The sequence below is a fragment of the Heterocephalus glaber genome, unplaced genomic scaffold, assembly GCF_053883595.1.
Source record: "Heterocephalus glaber isolate CG9 unplaced genomic scaffold, H.glaber_assembly_v1.0 deba00001564, whole genome shotgun sequence".
Taxonomy (NCBI): Eukaryota; Metazoa; Chordata; class Mammalia; order Rodentia; family Bathyergidae; genus Heterocephalus; species Heterocephalus glaber.
In genome coordinates, this window is record NW_028258351.1 from 13429052 (window position 1) to 13447832 (window position 18781).

The 18781-nt window shown below is 44.5% G+C and overlaps 1 protein-coding gene across 1 annotated transcript in view; it reads right to left on the reverse strand.

The window, feature by feature from the left end:
- Positions 1–1042: 1042 nt before the first annotated feature.
- The window catches only part of Pitpna (phosphatidylinositol transfer protein alpha), a 36355-nt gene continuing 18616 nt past the window's right edge, over positions 1043–18781 (reverse strand). Inside the window, exons 7-12 of the mRNA XM_004857126.4 lie at positions 16826–16909; positions 15227–15304; positions 14958–15068; positions 14000–14122; positions 4556–4624; positions 1043–3615 (exon numbers count right to left, since the gene is read on the reverse strand). Coding sequence (XP_004857183.1) covers positions 4580–4624; positions 14000–14122; positions 14958–15068; positions 15227–15304; positions 16826–16909 — 441 coding nt within the window. The 3' untranslated portion in view covers positions 1043–3615; positions 4556–4579. The remainder of the gene's footprint in view (positions 3616–4555; positions 4625–13999; positions 14123–14957; positions 15069–15226; positions 15305–16825; positions 16910–18781) is intronic.

Here is an 18781-nt window from a genome sequence, read left to right on the forward strand (position 1 = left end):
GGGCCGGGGATTTAGCTCAGCGGTTCTGCCGCCTGCCTCGCAAGCGCAAGGATCCGAGTTCGATCCCCGGTACCAAAAAAAAACCAAAAAAAAAACCTCTTTATTTTTTGAGACAGGGTCTCACTTTGTAGTTCAGGCTGGCCTGGAACTCATGGTGATCCTCCAGGCATGGGCCCACCACGCCTGGCAAGGACTTTTCTTGTTTTTGGAGACAGGTTCTTGCTGTGTAGTTCAGGATGTTAAGCTATGTAGCCCAGGTTGGCCTCATTTTAACTCGAAGCAATCCTGCTTCAGCCTCCGGGGTGCTAGGACAGGAAGTGTGGGCCACTATGTCTGACTAAAGACTATTTTATTTATGTTTTTTGAGACAGGGTCTCCCTATATAGTTCAGGCTGGCCTTGAACTCGTGGCAATCCTGCCTCAGCTTCCCAAGAGCTGGCTTTAAAGCCTATTTATATGCCTGTAATCCCAGCACTCAGGAGGTGAGGGAGGAGGATCACTGCGAGTTCAAGGTCCTATTTTAAGCCTGCACGTTGCCGCACTCCAGCAGTCCCAGCCACTCAGGAGGTTCAGGTAGGATAGCTTGACTGGAGAGGTTTGAGGCCAGCCTAGGCAACACAGGGAAATCCTGTTGCAAAACAAAAAAACAGAGCTGGGGATTTAGCTCAGTGGTTCCAACACCTGCCTCGAAAGCGCAAGGTGAGTTTGTTCCCCAGTACCAAAAAAAAAAACCAAACCAAACCTTCCTACCTTAAATGTTTCACTTAGTAGGGTGGATGAGGGATATGTGAAGAGGAAGTGAGACCAAAGCAAAAAGGAAACACTGCCACTAGAAATGGCTAAATTACATTTAGATACATAATGCATAAATTGACAAAGGAATATTTTAATTAGTGTAAATCACCTGCAAAAATTTGCATGTCATTGTACCTTTTCCTAATCCTGCCCTGATAAAGGGGAGGGGGCACATCAGAAAGAGTCTGAGGATACTAAGTGGTAAAATGGACATAAGAACACCACCAGTAAGCTGGACTCCAGAAAGCTCTGTCTAGGATTTTATTAGACTGCTTTTTCGCCCAATATACTTGTATTGGAAGATTGAGACAAAAAAGGCACAAACTCACATTAAATAAAGTAATCTAATCATTTCTACAAAGTGTAGTTTGTAAAAGTAGCACTAGGAACCAACCAAAATAAGTCGGGGAGTCCCAGTGGGGACTGTAAAAGGAGAACTTGGGAAGATAGACACATGCCCACAATACTGACCCTGCCCTCACCCTCTCTTGGTGAGGCCAGAGCCCAGAAGCCCTCATGCAGAAGCACTGCTGCTTTCAGCTGGGCTGCAGTCTCTGGAAGTCTAAAGGAAGCAGCTGCTCTGCAGGGGTGTGGTGCACCCTCAGGTATTCTCCCCTCGGAGCCGAGACTTTGCTCAGAAGCCCCTCCGAGTGTTAGACAGTTTGGGATGGGTGAGGAGGGATGGAGTTCTTAAAAGAAGCCAACACGGTTGCCTAGCAGCAACACAGTCTGTGAGAACAGAATACCAGGAATGTTTGTTCCTCCTTTTTCCTGTGGCCAGGAGCCCCAGATCCAGGCTCATCTCAGGAAACTGTAGCTCAGCTCATTCGGATGTTTTCAGTTGGGGTGGGAGTGGGAAGTGGAGGACCCAGAGAAAAGGTAGATAAAGAGTGAGCCCTCATGAGAGCAGATATGATACGTGTGGATCGCAAAGAAAAGCTGAAGGAGACTAACATCTGATCCTCACCCCATGTTAACAAATGTCTGCTTATAGTATCAGTTTCTCCCAAGATAACTCACCTAGTTGACGAATGAAGAAGGAACATCTTTAAGCACAAATATAATTAATAGGTAATACAGAGCTTGTAGGAAAACATTTACATTTTTCTCCTGTAGGAATGCCTCTTCTTCAACTTTCCCAGTCCAATACACAATAACAGCAGTTGAGATGCTAATCACCAACTGAATGCCCAGGTCCATTACTAAGGACCCAGCAAAGTGGGGAGACATACAGAGGAAAAGTGCTTCTAAGAGGACATCTCTGGTTCCAAAGGGACCTCAGTGAAGGTCAGAGTTAACGCTGAGGGGTCTGAATCTGTCAGCTCTTGGAAGGCCATAGGAAACCATCCATTAGGATGTCCCAGGTGCAATCCTGTGAGACGCTCCCTTATTGCACTTAGAAATGAGTAAGGTAAGGCAAACAAACTGATAAAATCATAAGGATAAATTAGCCCATCCCACTTCTCGCTCTCCCAAGGGAGATTTGGTCTCTCTCAGCAAGAGGCACCCAGGCTAGCATGGGACTGGATGACTGCATGCTCAGGCTGACATAACTTCGCAAGGTTTGGGAATGGTCAGGTGACACTGCAGCTGTCTCAGATTCTCCCACCAGGAAGGCATACTCGGGTTCTACCAAGTTGTAGGAACTAGGAGGCACTCAGCAGCCTCTCCTCCCCTGGAACCTGGACTTCTCCAGCCTACTTTGGTAGAATTCTAGACTATGATCACTGCTTGCTTTTGATTGTCCAGGACAGAACTCAGCACGGGGGCAGGATGAGCTGAGTTCTTTTTCTTCAAATTCCTTTCCAATGACTGAAGACAAGAGGTTACATGTTCTGCTGGAAAAGAAAGCTTTTTGCATGCTCATTGTGTGCAGCATGAAGAGATCAGGACTCTTGCATTCTAACCAACCTCAAAGACAGAGGATAGGGATCTAAGAAAGCACAGAGAAAAGAGGATTATTGCTGAGTGGCAGCACCAGCCCAAAAGGGAAGAGGAGCATGGACATATAAGGCTCCTCGGGGTCAGATGGATCAATATCTATGGGACAGACTCAATTCTATGGGCCACACTGGACAAGTCCCTCCAGGTGGAGAGGTGACCAGGGTGCCTTGTAGGCTCTGCAGAAGGATTCAGACACAATGGGCAACAGGAGGGCCAAGAAGCTACAGTTGTTTCTAAGAACAATGGCCAGAGATACAAAGACTGGGACAGGGATTATTCATATTTGTTAAATTATCTTAAACAGAGACTGGCTGGGCCTTGGCTACTTCCTTGGTGCTTAGAGCACTCTAACAACTGGAGCAGAGTTCAGAGTTATGAGCCACATTGCTATTCTGTGGAACTGGGAAGGTAGGAATTCTGTATTTCTAACTCATCCTCTCTCCCCAAGTTAGCACTCAAAATTGCAAAGATCTGCCCAGCAAGCAAAAATATTACAGTTTATCTCAAGGTTGAAAACAAAGGAACTTAAATCACCACATCACAAAAGGCAGCTATTTTGAAAGGCTAAAAATGTCACTTAGAAATAAGATGGGGGGTACACAGAAATGGGTCAGAACACAATGGAGAGAGAGGGAGGAGCTGTAAATACAGCAACCTACTCGCCACATATCTCAGAGGAGCAGGCTCCTGCACACGTGGGCTTTGTAATACCGGACGGTCTATTTGTTCACAATATTAAAGGGTATCTATAATTAGCTACGGTAAGGGATCAAAAGTTGCCTGAAGAATAGGCACAGAAAGGCTGCGTCCGAAGATGGCCTGTCACTCAGGAGGGTGGAGCTGCTGGGCCTTCCTGTTGACCACTGTCTTGCAAAACTAGAAGAGAAATACAATTATTAAGGAAGCAACAGAGGAAGACAGAAGCACACTGTAAACCATCTTGAACAGAGAAATTTCAAGAGCCAGAAGGATGCCAGCTGGTGGGAAGGGGAATGAGGGAGAGGACACTAAGGCCCCAGCAGTGACCAGGAAGCTGGCATTGCAAGATTCCACTTAATCCTACCCTTCCAGCTATCAGAAGCTGCTTTAAGGACACAGGCAGCAAGAGCATGCAGAGGTTTGCATTGGACAGCCAATTTTTTATTTGATGAAATCATTTTCTCAGTTTGAGAGCAAGGCCAAGTTTTTCATTCATGACCACTCTGGGCTGCAACAATAACTTGAGTATGTAGGTGTGCAGGGTACTGAGGAGACAGCACTGGGAGCTAACAAAAGGAAGCACCTTGGGGAAGTGACAATATAAAGCAAGCAATACCCCACTTCTGGGCCTATGACCTGGCAGAAGTACTACCCCAGCATCTGAAAGACGGTGTCTCTGTTACTTAGTATGGGGCCTGGGGCATAGAGAAGGAAATGAAGAACCAAACACAATGGAGAATGCTTATAAAATCTGTTTGGCCAGCAGATTTTTCAGGGGCAGGGCAGGGAATGCCTGCCAGTATTCAGCAGTATGGAACTGGCTTTAACATGAGGAGCACAGGATGGCCACAAGCATGCTGGTGTCTCCTCAACATGGCTCGAGTTGCAAGAGGGGAAATGATTAATGGCACATAAGCTTTGCTTCTGCATCCACAGCCTCAGAACCCACAATCCTTTTCAGTGGAAGCCTGAGAGCTCGCCGTTTAACATGGCAGCCATCAGTGAAAGATGAGGGGTGAGGTCGGTTTTCTGACTCCATGGTGAGCCACTGAGGCCTTGAGGACCCAAACCGAATTTTTGCTTCTATGACATGCACAGTGAGAAATAAAGTACATACAGTGCAGAAAGGGTAGGGGTGGCTTTAGTCATCTGCTGTCATCCCTTTCACTGGGTCCTTTTGTCTCATCTGGAATAGAAAAAACAAAAAAAAACAAAAAACAGGGAAAATTGAGGGCTCTTGTTGTGGACAGAACTGCACCACGAATACCACCTGCCTTATCAATACCGCTAACATAGAATGGAGCAGTTTTTATGCACAAAGCAAAAACCTCCATAGAATTTGGAATACATACAGCCAAAGCTAGACCATTTCTACCTCTGTCACTGGCCCCAGCATTCAACGACAACTTAGCAATAATATTACTGCGGAGCCATCTTAATAAGAATGTACTTCCTGGTCTGGGGATTTAGCTCAGTGGTTCCAGCACCTGCCTTGCAAGTGCAAGGTCCCGAGTTCGATCCCCGGTACCAAAAAAAAAAAAGAATGTACTTCCTATCAGGGAACTTGATGGCTTCCCCCCATCAGAGACGAGGTCCCCCTGAGAGGGTGCCACAGAAACAACTGTTTTATTCTTACAGGGAAATGTCATAAGAATGGTTATTTCCTATTTCCTGGGGCCTATGTGACATGAGAGGTGTATATGAAAATAGAAATGCTAATCCTATTTTTTGTTTCAATGGAAAAGTTAGTGTTTATTGATACACTGCAAGAGTGGCAGATAAGTTTCCAAAGACAGTGGCTGTGTGTGGTGGCACACCCATGTAATCCCACCACTTGGGGGGCTGAGGCAGGAGGATCCCTGTGAGTTCAAGGCCAGCCTGAACTACAAGGGAGACTCTGTCTCAGACAAAAAAAAAAATTCCCATAGAAGACTCTGAACACGAGGGAGAATGCAGGAACCCTTGTGTTTGATTCCACTGTGAGGCTGGTTCTGAAGATGCCACCTGGGAATGCTTTCAACAGGTTGGAGTGGCTCTATGTCCATGTATCTCAGTTCTGAGGACAGCCCAGTGTACTTTGGAAGCTCATGCAATGTCTTTGTTTGATCGGGTCCAGTACCCTTGATACTGTTGGAAACAGTCCTTCTGTTACTGGGTTTTGTGGGGGCTGGAGTCTCCTTCTGGAAGTGATTTCTAGGTTCTTTCTGTCCTGAGCAAAGAATTGGTCAAGATGAGCACAAAAGGTAGCAAAGTTTTGCTTTTTTTTTGGTACTGGGGATCAAACTCGGGTCCTTGTGCTTGCAAGGCAGGCGGCGAAACCACTGAGCTAAATCTCTGGCCCTAAAGTTTTGTTTTTTTATTTTGGTACTGGAGATCAAACTTGGGACCCCGCGCTTGCAAGGCAGGCAACGGAACCACTGAACTAAATCCCCGGCCCAGCAAAGTTTTATTAAAGGTAGGAAATAGGCTCTGCAGAGTGACGGGTTTGGGTCAAGTAAAAGCAGGAAAAGAAGTAGACCCTACAGCATAAGAGCGGGCCACCTTGGAAGAGCAAGTACAGTGTCAGGTCTTGTTTTAACAGTGTTGCTCACTAGGAATGAGAGCAGGGTTAGCTGAATGGAATTTATATATTCTTCTATAAATTAATCTATATATTAATTTATCTGGAATTCCATTTTAAAATTTTTTTCTTTTTTTTTTTTTTGGTACTGGAGATCGAACTCGGGTCCTTGAGCTTGCGTAGCAGGCGTTGAAACCACTGAGCCAAATCCCCAGCCCTAAAATATTTTTCTTTTGAAAAGCATTTTTACCAACCAGCTATGGTGACATACACCTGTAATCGTAGTACTGTAGGAGGTTGAGGCAGGAGGATTCCAAGTTTGAGCCCAGATGGGGAAATTTAGTGACTTAATGAGATCCTGATTTAAAAAGGGGGGGGGGAGAATGGTGTGAGGATGCAGTTCAGTGCAAAGGACCTGGGTTCAATCTCCAGTTTAAAAATACCATTTTTCCTAAGTTCGATCCCCAGTATCAAAAAAAAAAGTCATTTTTACCATTAAGTATAAAACAATCTAACATGACTGGAGAAAATATTACCCAAAGTATCAATAGCAATATCCTGGCTATGACATTGTAGTAGAGTTTGCAAGATGTTATCATTGGTAGAAATTACAGAAAGTGTACACAAATCTTTCTGTATTATTGCTTACCAATATACCTGAATCTTACCATTGTCTGAAAATAAAAAGTTCAGTAAAATATAAAACTGAGGTGGGCTGGGGATTTAGCTCAGTGGTTCCGCCACCTGTCTCACAAGCACAAGGTCCCGAGTTCGATCCCCAGTACCAAAAATAAATAAATAAAATTTAAAAATAAAACTGGGGGAAAAAAAAATCAGTTCTAAAGCACCACAAAGCATCCAAAAATCAATGAATACTTCTGAAGAAACACAGGTATCAAACACTTGCTATTTTCAAATCTTATTGAAAAGCCATTCTTTACAACTATGTACTTTTTAGTAAGAAAATCTGGGGCTGGGCATTTAGCTCAGTGATGCCGCCACCTGCCCCACAAGCTCAAGGACCTGAATTTGATCCCCGGTACCAAAAGAAAATCTGACCAGGCATGGTGGCACACGTATCTGTATTCCCAACATCTGTGAAACTGAGGTAGGAGGATTGAAGCAAGTTTTTTTGATATTTTTTTTTGGTACCAGGGATTGAACTCGGGTCCTTGCATTTGTGAGGCAGGCGGCGGAACCACTGAGCTAAATCCCCGGCCCAAGCAAGTCTGAGTTTAACCTAAGCTACATAGTGAGACCCTGTCTCAAAAAGCCAATAATAATAATAATAATAATAATAATAATAACAACAACAACAACAACAATGAATCTGGTAATAAATTAAACCCTTAAATTCTTTAATTCTACTTGTGAATTTTTTTTTGGTTTTGTTGAGATAGTAGTATATAGATAGTAGATAGATAGTAGTATATCTCACTATGTAGTGCAGACTGGCCTTAAACTTACTATGTAACCCAGGCTGGCCACTTGTGCTTCCTCCAGATGGTCTCAGATCCAGATTTAACCCTTAAAGAGTTCTGGAAGGAGAGGATTGAGCTCAGTGGTTTCACTGTCTGCTGCGCAAGAACAAGGACCCGAGTTTGATCCCTGGTATGCCCCCTCCCAAAAAACAAAAAAACCAAGAGTTGTGGAAGGAACATTACAACATCTTTTCCTGTGGCGTTGAGAAATCCTGGGCCAGTGTCTCTCTCTAAGGACACTGAGATCTGCCTAGAAGAAAGTGTAGCCTAAAATTATACAGTAGAGAGACTGAAAACAATTGACCAACCTGAGTTACAACTAGCCCTTGGGAATGAATTGAGTTCGTAAGTCAAGGGTCCACTGTATACCTTTAAGGGACCTCCTTCCACTTTTAAGATTATAAACCTCTAAAAAATAAAAATATGGGAGAGCAAGGAAGATGAGGAGGAAGACAGAAGAGGAGGAGGAGTAGAAACAGACAGAGAGACAGAGAGAGAGACGGGAGAGATAGAAGAGAGGAGGAGGGGAAGCTGCTCTCCTACAAATACACATCTCCTGACATTTTTCCTTTTTTTTTCTTTGGTACCGGGGATCGAACTCGGGACCTTTCGTGTCCAAGGCAGGCACTGAGTTAAATCCCTGGCCCATCCTGACATTTTTCTTTTTAGGGCAAGAAATTAATCTCTTGATCCCTTGTTTTGCAAATCTTTGAGCTTCACCCAAGAACTGTGACTCTACCCTCCCACAGAGACTAGATTCGCTGCCGTGTAGATGGTGGCCTTATAGTGACCCTTCAAAACTCACACTTCCCAAGTTCGATCCCCGGTACCAAAAAAAAAGGAGTCATAATTCCTATTGCAAGCTTGCAATGAATGACAGATTAAATACCTGCATTTATCTCTATTCCTCCCCAAAACCTAGTATGGTGAAAGTAAAGGAACTATCTATCTATCTATCTATCTATCTATCTATCTATCTATCTATCATCTATCATGTCTGTCTCTCCACGAAGACAATAAAAACAGAGTTGACATCAGAAAATAAGAGATGGCAACAAGGCAGTGGGGAAGGGGACAGAAAAACAAGAGTTAAGGGCCAGGGATTTAGCTCAGTGGCGCCACCTGCCTCACAAGCACAAGGTCCTGCATTCAATCTCCTGTACCAAAAAAACCAAACAAACCCCCAAAACCAGAAAGCAGTCATGCATCCCAAACATATACTAATAAATGAATTTTAAAAAGAGATGCCAACATTGTGGAAGATGGAAAAAAGAGGCATGGACAGTAACTCATTCACAGATCAGCAGAGGCTGAGATATGAGAGCTCCAAGAGGGCAGGATCTCAGCAGGAGCAGACCAATCAAGGCTCGGGAGCTGGGGCAAAGGCCCTCCTGCTAGTAGGGGTCCCGGGGTGGTCAGGAACAGCCACTGTGTTTTAAAGTCTGAATAGAGAACAGGCAGGCCCTCCCTGCTCTCCAAATCAAGCAGTCACTGCCCTCCTGTCACAGCAAAAGCTAGGAGGCTCCCTCTCTGGAGGCACTGAAGGAAGCATGGACTTGGGATTTCAGGTTTAGCTAGGGCCAAAATGGCAAGTGCAGCACAGGAAGGGATTAAGGTGAAGCCATCTGACGGCCTGGTGAGCCCGCCACAGTCCTTCCTCACCTGGGCTCCCAGAATGCTGGCCGCCCCATTATCCACCTGAGGAGACTAGGAGTCCTCCAGAGGCACAATGAGCAGCACCCTCAAAAGACTCAGGTTCCCCATCAATACCTGACTCTCCACAATGAAGCCCTCTCCTGACCTGAAGAAAGTTCTTTACATCAAACAGCATCCAGTGTGAAATGAACAGAAGAACTCACAGTTCAAGGGGCTGGGGAATTAGCTCAGTGGCACTGAGCCTGCCTTGCAAGTGCAGTTCAATCCCCGGTACCCCTCCCCACAAAAAAGAAAAAAACCCTCACAGTTCAGGGAGTAGAGAGAAACCTCAAAAATCAAAAACCTATTCTTGCCAGGCATGGTGGCACACACCTGCAGTCCCAGCACTCAGGAGACTGAGCCAAGTGGATTGTGAGGTCAAGGCCAGCCTGGATTAGCCTGGAGTACTCAATGAGCTCCTGTCTCAAGCAAATAAATAAACAAACACAACCTCATAGTTTTAGAAACTGAAGCTAGTGCATATAGGAAATAAACTATTTTAAAAAAACACAAAATAAGAAATGTTTAACAAGGGCCAGGGATTTAGCTCAGCGGTTCTGGCACCTGCCTCGCAAGCACAAGGTCCCAAGTTCGATCCCCAGTACCAAAAAAACCCCCCAAAACAAAAAGAAATGCTTAACAAAATTTTTAAAAAACTCATCAGAAGTTAACAATGAAAAAGAAAAGAGACAGAGAAAAGCCATAAGAAAATTAAGAAGGTCAATTCATGAATAAAAATTCAGGGAGAACAAGAAAACAGAAGGGAGAAAATTATCAAATAGTCCAAAAACGTTTTCCAGAACCAAGGGGATCTTTTGATTCACAGTGCCAGCAGAGTAGGAGCAAAATGAGTGAGAATGGCCCAGTAACAACACTGTGCTGCAGTGCCCCTCACACATCACCCACACACAGCAAAACTTAATGACACAGACACAGGAAACTAAGCTAACAAAAAGAGGAGAGGCAATTATTGATTTTTGGTTGTTTTTTGAGACAGGATCTCACTTATGTAGTTTAGGCTGGGCTTGAACTTACTATGTAGCCCAGGTTTGCCTGCAATCCTCCTGCCTCAGCCTTCTGAGTGCTGGGATCACAGGCATGAGCCACCACACTTGGTTTAATGTGGGGTTTTTTTGGTACCGGGGATCGAACTCGGTTCCTTGTGCTTGCACAGCAGGTGGCAAAACCACTGAGCTAAATCCCTGGGCTTAATGTTATTTTTAAAAACAGCATGAGAAAGAAATATCAAAGTAGAATTCAGGGCTCAGTTGGGGGAAAAAAAATGACAGTCATAATAAGAGTGGTGAATAATGAATTAACCAAAGCTTGTGATATGAAGGTTGAACAAGGGAAGGATGCTAGTGGAAGACAAAATCTCCCATAGGAAGAAGCTAACAGTTACTATTTAAATTTGAGAAATTAAGAATTAAGACCACAGCCGGGGATTTAGCTCAGTGGCACCATGCCTACCTCAAAAGCACAAGGTCCTGAGTTTGAGCCCCGGTACCTCAAAAAAAAAAACAAAACAAGAAACAAAGAATTAAGAGCATAGCTTGACAGGGTGGCTTGGGAGGCTGGGGCAGGAGGACTGCCACCAGTTATAGGCCAGCCTGGACTACAAAGTGAGTTCGAGGTCAGCCTGAACTTCATAGTGAGACCCTGTCTCAAAAAAAAAAAAAAAAAAAAAATTGAAACCATAAAACCACACAGCGGCACATGTCTGTAATCCCAGTAACTCAGGTGAGAGGATCCAAGGAAAGAGGATTAGAAGTATGAAGCTAGCCTACATAATTTAGCCAGACCTTGTTTCAAAACAAGAAATTAAAATGACTGGGGGAAGAACAGTGGAAGAGCACTTGTCTAGCATGTGCAAAGGCCCTGAGTTCAATCCCTAGCACCAAAAAAAGGGGGGCTGGGTACATAAACTAGGCACAGTGTGGTGGTACACTCCTATAATCTCACTTCTTGGGAGGCTGAGGCAGAAAGAATCTAAGCTGTAGGCCAGCCTACATAACTTAACAAGACCCTGTCTCCAAATGAGGCAAAAAAACCAAAAACAAAACCCCCCAAAACAGTGTTGGAGATATAGCAGTAGATACAGATATAGTTAGAGATACAGTAGTAGAGTGCTTCCCTAGCATGAGCAATATCCTATGTTAAATCCCCAGTACTGCAGGAAAAAAATAAAAAGAATTAAGAGCATAAGCATATGATTTGAAAATCTGAGAGTAGTTAGCGAAAAACTTTGGAATTGCGAGGACCTATCTCTAGGCCCCTGGGGCCTACAAGTAGTTTCTTCCTCATAAGCCAAGGATACTATCTGAGTTTCAAAATTAAAAACAGCAGGGGGTGGTGGTGCATGCCTGTAATCCTACAGGGAGGCTGAGGCAGGAGGATCACCACTTGGGGCCAGCCTGGACTACAGTTAAAGGCCAGCCTCAACTACATGTTGAAACCCTGTCTCAAAAACAAAAAAACCTAAAAATAGTTGAGCTTGTTGGTATAGGCCTGCAATTCTAGCACTAGGGTGGCTGAGGCAGGAGGATTGCCATGAGTTTCAGGCCAGCCTGGGCTACATAGTGAGTTCTAGGGCAGCCTGGACTACATAGTGAGACCCTGTCCCAAAACAAAACAAAACAACAAAAAACTATAAAACTAAAACTTTGATAAAACAAATACATGGTTATTTTTGTGTGAGGTGCCAAGGGACTGAACCTAGGGTCCTATTTTTTCTCCTTGGTTTTCCAAAACTAGGTCTCACTATGTAATTCAGGCTTGACCAAACTTACTATACAGCCCACAATCACCTCAAACTCCTGATGACCCTCCTGCCTCAGCCTCCCAAGTGCGAGATTACAGGTGTGCACCACTATGCCCAGCTCTTTGAACCCAAAGTCTTGCACATTCTAAGCAAGTGCTGTACCACTGAGCTACACCCACTGCCCAACAAATATGTATTTAGACTAAGAATAAAACAAGACAAGGAAGCCAGGGGTACAGGTAGCACATAAAGGTCCTGCACAGTTGCTAATGAGGTTAAAATGTCCCACAATGATGTGCATTCAGGCTTGCTTCCTCTTCTACTGCAAAGAGGTTTCTCCATTTGCAGCTACCCTGAAGGACACTGATCATTCAAGCTTTTGGCACAATCTTCCACAGAACAGAGAAACATTAAAGGTTGGGGGTTAAAAAACAAACCAACTATGCTGGGGATTTAGCTCAGTGGTTCTGCCACCTGCCTTGCAAGTGCAAGGTTCCAAGTTTGATCCCCAGTTCCAAAATAAAAACCAAACCAACTCTGAGATTTTGGATCTGACAAAGCCAGATCCAGTAGATCCCCTGGAGAGTTCTTCTAGCTGCAAGAATTTGAGGACCGCTGTCTCTTTTGGGGGCTGGAGACTGAATTCAGGACCTTGTACATGCTAAGAGCTCTAAGATACTGAATTCTACTGGGTGAAAGGACAACAGCAAACACTTCTGTACGTTCACTGTTCATTATTATTGGCCTTCGTGGGGCAGTGGGTGGCTAAGGCTAAGCCCCAGTGAAAGTCTCCATGTTGCTCCATTGGTAACTTTTTCCTTTGCGTCAGGACTATGGTGACTCTAAGTCTTAGGCCTCTCTGGTATACACCGAATTGCCAGAGTCCTGGACATTCCAATCTACCTCTTCCTCAGGTCTTTAGCAGAAAAATTAGGGACTGTGCCCCCAAATCCTGCCATTTCACTGCCAAATGTAGCTGAATGGATAACCAAAACCCCACCTTCAGCAGGAATTTGGTAGCCATTTACCAGTGAGTCAGCCCAGGAAAATGTCACCTGGGTGGTAAAAACAGTTCCCTAGGGGGCTCCAGAGGGCTGGAGGACTCTGGGCCCAGGTTCCCCCCAGGCCAGCACTGTCAAATTCTGAGCACCAGGGCCAGCCGCCCAGGCCTGTTCTTCACCTGAGGCCCTGCTGGAGAGCTGAGTGGGGCTGCTGCAAAGCAAGGCCTCTGGAGCCCTAGGCTCCATGCCAACCCCCACCCTGGGCAAAGGGGGAGAAACAATAGCTCTTAAGAAACAGTTTCCTGCTTTGTTTTTAGCCCCAAGAGGGCAATAGGGCTCCAAATGACACCTTGAGGGAGAAGTAGAGGTGAGCAACGGCTCTGGGGCAGACAGTGCTGGGCTATTACGCTGACTGTGTCACCTGACCCCTCCCAGGTGTAGTGATGACTACAGGAGACAGTGTATTTGACAGTCCCTGGAACAGTGCCCGGTACACAGGGAGCGCCTGTCATTCATGGGCCACCTCCTGTGAGTGGCCCTTTCAGGTAAGCCTTCCCAAATGAGGCAGGAGTGCTGGGTCTTCAAGCTCCTGTGGAGCAGGCAGAGAGCTCTCCTTCTGGGATCTGTGCCAAGGCCAAAAATAAAATTAAAAAAGCAAAAGTTCCAAACTCAAAACAGCTGTCTAGAACTGTCAGCTTCTGTGTGTGTCACTGCTGTCCTCTGTGGGTAACGCGTATGGTATTCGTGGATCAGCCCAGCCGGTCTCCTCCCAGGGTCACCTCCAGCTCTGCAGCCTGGCACCCCCACACACACACTCAGAGATGACTGCAGCGGCTCCATTACTCACTTGGCACTTACTGTCATATCAGTCTTTGTGGGTGTGCCAAGACCTCAACTAGACTGCACATTTAAGAGAACAGGCTGTTTTCTTCTTTGTAGTTCCCATAATGGCTGGCAGTGTACCTTACCCACAGCAGACCCTGACATGTTTTAGCACAACAGTCTCCTTCATAGCCACGTATTTATTTCACTGAGAGCTAGTCTCCTCTAGGATCCCACTCACCTCATCCAGCTGTCTCTTTGTCTCTTCTTCCATCCTTCGAATGTCGTCCATAGTCAGGTCAACCCACTTATCGAGCCAACAGAACAGCTGCCTGTGGAAATTTGTAAAAAGACGCCTCTCTTGCTATAAAAAGGAGGGGACTTAGTTAGAACTGAGAAGGTGAAGGCCACTGTGACATTCTCCTCCCCATGACCTCCACCTATGCCAGTATCCACACTGTACAGTACTGGGAAGGTGGAGGGAACCGATGCCTGGCTGGCTTATCTGTACTAGCCATGGACCAGTGACTTCTGCCTGGATGTGTGGAAAAGGTGAGGCTTTAAGCCTCACCCAGCCCTCAAGGAATGATGGATGGGGCCAGGGATTTAGCTCAGTGCCCTGTACCTGCTTCGAAAGCGCAAGGTCCTGAGTTCCATCTTGGTACCACAAAATAAACAAAAAGAAAGAAAGGATGGGTGTCTGCTTCACATCTAGGTCTTTTGCACAAAGTACATACTACCAAGACAGGCAGTCTGTGAGCTTCTATCCAAACTAAGGCCCCCAACCAACTTCCAGATTTCCACCCTGCCACTGGTCTTAACACCAAGTTATAACCGGCCAGCTGCTATGAAATGTGGCTCAAAAGTGCGTCTCTACCACATCAAAAAATTATGAGGCTATAAAACTCTTTGGTTCTGCCCATTGAGTAATTCAGAACACTGGAGAATTTGGCTCGTGGTGCCTTAGGCCTTTTGGATTCAAGAAGAGAAACTAGGTTTCATTTGCAGTTCAGTCATAGAAAGTCCCTTCCTGTTTCCCTCCCTGTCACATGTGGTTCCCCTGGATGGATAGCAATGAACTGTAAGGGAAACCAAACTAGTTAGGATACAGGTCACATGCGTTGCATGATCTCCTCTGGGCGAAACACCCCTTACCAACACACAGACACACACACTCGAGCCTCACCCAGGTCACTTACCTTATGTATAAAGTTTTCCACTTTGTTCTGCAGGCCCCACCACTTGAACTTGACAGTAACCAGTTTGTATGCACACATATACGGGCAGTCTTTCTGATTTACAAGTTCTTGCTGCATTAAAAACATACCAAGGGTGGGCCAGTAACTAAGCAGAAAAACCTCAAGGCTGTCCCTGAGCCCTTCGGGAAAGGGGGGGGCATCCCTTCCTCCTGGGCAGAGGCCCACCCACACCGCGCCCGGCCCCCCAGTGGTGAGGGGGTGAACTGCACCTTCCAATTTGGGCCCAAGGGTCCTCGGCCTGTTTTGACAGATTTAAATTTTGCTGGGTCTTCCTCTGCCTTGTAATCCTGAGATTGTGGGATTAGGAATTGGAAGAGAGGCAGACGGGATGGAGGAGGGAGGAGGGAGGAGGAGAGGGAGAGAGGAGAAGATCAGATTTTTAGTTAGAATACACTTCATAACCAGTTCTTGATGCTGCTGGCATACAACATATATGGGAAAACATTATAAATAGGAGGAAGAACTGTTTACATTTCCCTCAAAGGACCATCCTGTGATTTATTTCTGCCAGGGTTTGTTTTCAATTTTACCAGTATGAAAGTGTCACCAGACTGCCTGAGCAGGCACTTGTATTTGCAGTGTTTAAAACAGATTTTCACAAGGTTCTGAGTTCGAGTCCCGGTACCAAAAAACAAAACAAAACAAAAAAACCCCAGAGATTTTCAATCTAGTGACCATCCAAATTGCCAGAGAAGACTTAGAATACCTCCAGGTAAAGGCACCAAGGATTTAAAAAAAAAAAAAAAAAAAAATTTCAGGGCCAGGGATTTAGCTCAGTGGTTCCGGTGCCTGCCTCACAAGCAAAAGGTCCTGCCTGAGTTGGATCCCTAGTACAAAAAAAAAATCTTGTGGGGGATTCCTTTTTTATTATTTATTTACTTTTGGGCCAGGGATTTAGCTCAGTGGTTCCGGTGCCTGCCTCACAAGCGCAAGGTCCCGAGTTTGATCCCCAGTACCAAAAAAAAAAAAAAAAAAGCAAATACCCCAAGTTCTGGTGAGTAGTCTGCCAATGTGAATCAGAAGCATCAAAAAAAGCATAGTCCTGGGTGAGGCGGACTCTAACCCTTTTATTCCCTGAACAGATTCTTCCTGGGAACTTAACACTGAACAAGCTGGACAGGCCTGGTTCCTGTTCTCACCAGGCAGTGGCCTCGCAGTGGACTGTCCTTTTCTAGGCACCTGCTCCAGTGTTTGTCACTCACCAACTTCTGAGGACAGGGTACCTGTCTTTTCACATATTCTGTACCCCTCACTGGGAACTCAAGAAAAACTAACAATATTCCAAGGGAGGTAATAAATGTCTTTAAATTACTAGACTAGAAAACTAAATTTGAAAACCAGTGGTCTAATTTTTCAGGCTGAACTTCATTTCAGCAAGGCAAAACACCCTACCCATAGCACTTACATTGTTCAGGAATAACTTCCAGAACACAAAGATGCACATAAATGTGAGCCACTAGTTTCCTGAGTTAGAATTCCCAACTCCAGACAAGGGAATTCTTAATATTAACTTTAAAAATACAACAAACAAGCCAGACATGGTGGCACATGTCTGTAATCCCAGCGCTCAGGGGGCTAAGGCAGGAGGATCACCTCAAGTTTGAAGTCAGCCTGGGCTATGTAGTGAGTTCAAGGACAGCCTGAACTACATAGTAAGACCATGTCTCAAAAAACCCAAAATAAAATAAACTAAAAATCCAAAAAGCAATACACACCAAAGAGAACTTCCTTTGAATCTAGCTGGGTCTCAGTTCCCTGCGTTTCTCTGATATTTGGAAGTCATTTCTGCATCTTTAAGTAGATCCTACCTTGCTAAGTACTTGGCTTCGATCTGCGATGTCTATATATATGGGTTCCACATGTTTCCATGTCTCAGGCTCCAGCTTATGCACCTGCAGGAAGAAGGGGATTATCTTGAAGCTGAATGTGTAAGGCGTATATGAAGCATAAATTAATTTTGCTGTTTATACTTGAGACCCATCCCCAAGGCAAGTCATTTTGTATAGCAAATATCCCGAAATCTGAAATGTGAAACACTTCCGGTCTCAAAGGATAAGAGATACTCAATCTGTACAAAATTATACAATGGAATGAGAGACTGGACTTTTATTTTTTTTGGTACTGGGGATTGAACTCGGGTCCTTATGCTTGCGCACCAGGTGGTGAAACCACTGAGCTAAATCCTCGGCCCCTGGACTTTTATTTTTTTTTATCATTTTTTTTTTCTTCATTAAGTTTATTGGTACATTTTAGGTATACAATAGTTACATTCATCATTGGGATCTTGTACCTTTACATGACGTATCTTGATTCTTATTTTTTCCCCATTCCCCTGCCCTCCCTTCACCCCTCCTCCCTTCCCTATTTACAAAGACTTTGTTTCCATTTCTTTTCCTTTTCTCGTATTTTTTCTTTTCTCTTTTTTTTTTTTGGTACCCAGGATCGAACTCAGGTCCTTGTGCTTGCGCAGCAGGCGGTGAAACCACTGAGCTAAATTCCCAGCTTCCCTTCTTTTCTTTCCCCTACTCCTTTAGACCTTTTCTTCCTATTTCACAATATCAATTATACATTTTGATCCTTATTTACACTTTCACTTTTTCACACCAGAGAAACTATTTGGTATTTACACACGTGTGTCCTATTTATTTCATTTAAGAGTATGGCCTCAATGTGCATCCACTTAGCTATAAATGTCTCTAGTTTCTTTCTTTATGGTTGAGTAGTACTTCATTTTATAGAAAAACCACATCTTCTTTATCTAATCTCCAGTTGATGGGCACTTGGGCTGTTTCCAAGTTTTAGCTATTACAGACTGTGCCGCTATAAACATGGGTGAGCATAAATATCACCGTGGTATGATTCTTTTAATTCTTTTGGGAAGATACCTAGCAGAGGAATAGCTGGGTCAAATGGGACTTCTAATCCTAGTTGTTTGAGGTAGAGAGATTGGGCTTTAAACAGACATAAATATGAGAATAACTGCTGTACATTGTTTCTGAATGTCCCTTAGTAAAGACTAAATGCTCCTGGGCCGGGGATTTAGCTCAGTGGTTCCAGCACCTGGCTTGCAAGCGCAAGGTCCCGAGTTTGATCCCCAGTACCAAAAATAAAAAAAAAAGACTAAACACTCCTGGAGATGTTGCCTGCTTAGCCACATAATGATTTTCATCAGACTGTACATGTACACATAAAACTATGACACAAATTCAAAATGAAATGATACAAGGAAGAGTAACTCTTTCTCCAGCTTGTCCCCCAGCCCCACTCCAGTAATGGACACTACCTACCACTAGTCTAACCATGTGCATAGATCTTCCTTTTAATACAACACTAACACATATAATGTACCATTTTATATCTTGCTCTTTTCTTTTCTTTTTTTTTTTTGGTACCAGGGATTGAACTCAGGACCTTGTACTTGCAAGGCAGACACTGGAACCAGAGCTAAATCCCTGGCATATCTTGCTCTTTTCACTGAACAATTTGTGGAGGGAAGTACTAGGGATTAAACCCATGGCCTTTGCACTAAGCTACATCCCCAGCCCTTTTTATCTTTTTATTTTGAAACAGTTCTCACTAACTTACCTAGAGGGGACTCGATCTAGTGATCCTCCTGCCTCAGCTCCAAGTGCTGGGATTACAGATGTGCAACACCATGTCCAGCAAACAATACATCTTTGGAATTCTTCCTGCTGTTTCTTTTTAATGACTGCATGGTATACTATTTGGTTGCATAATTTATTTCATGATGTCCTACTGATAGG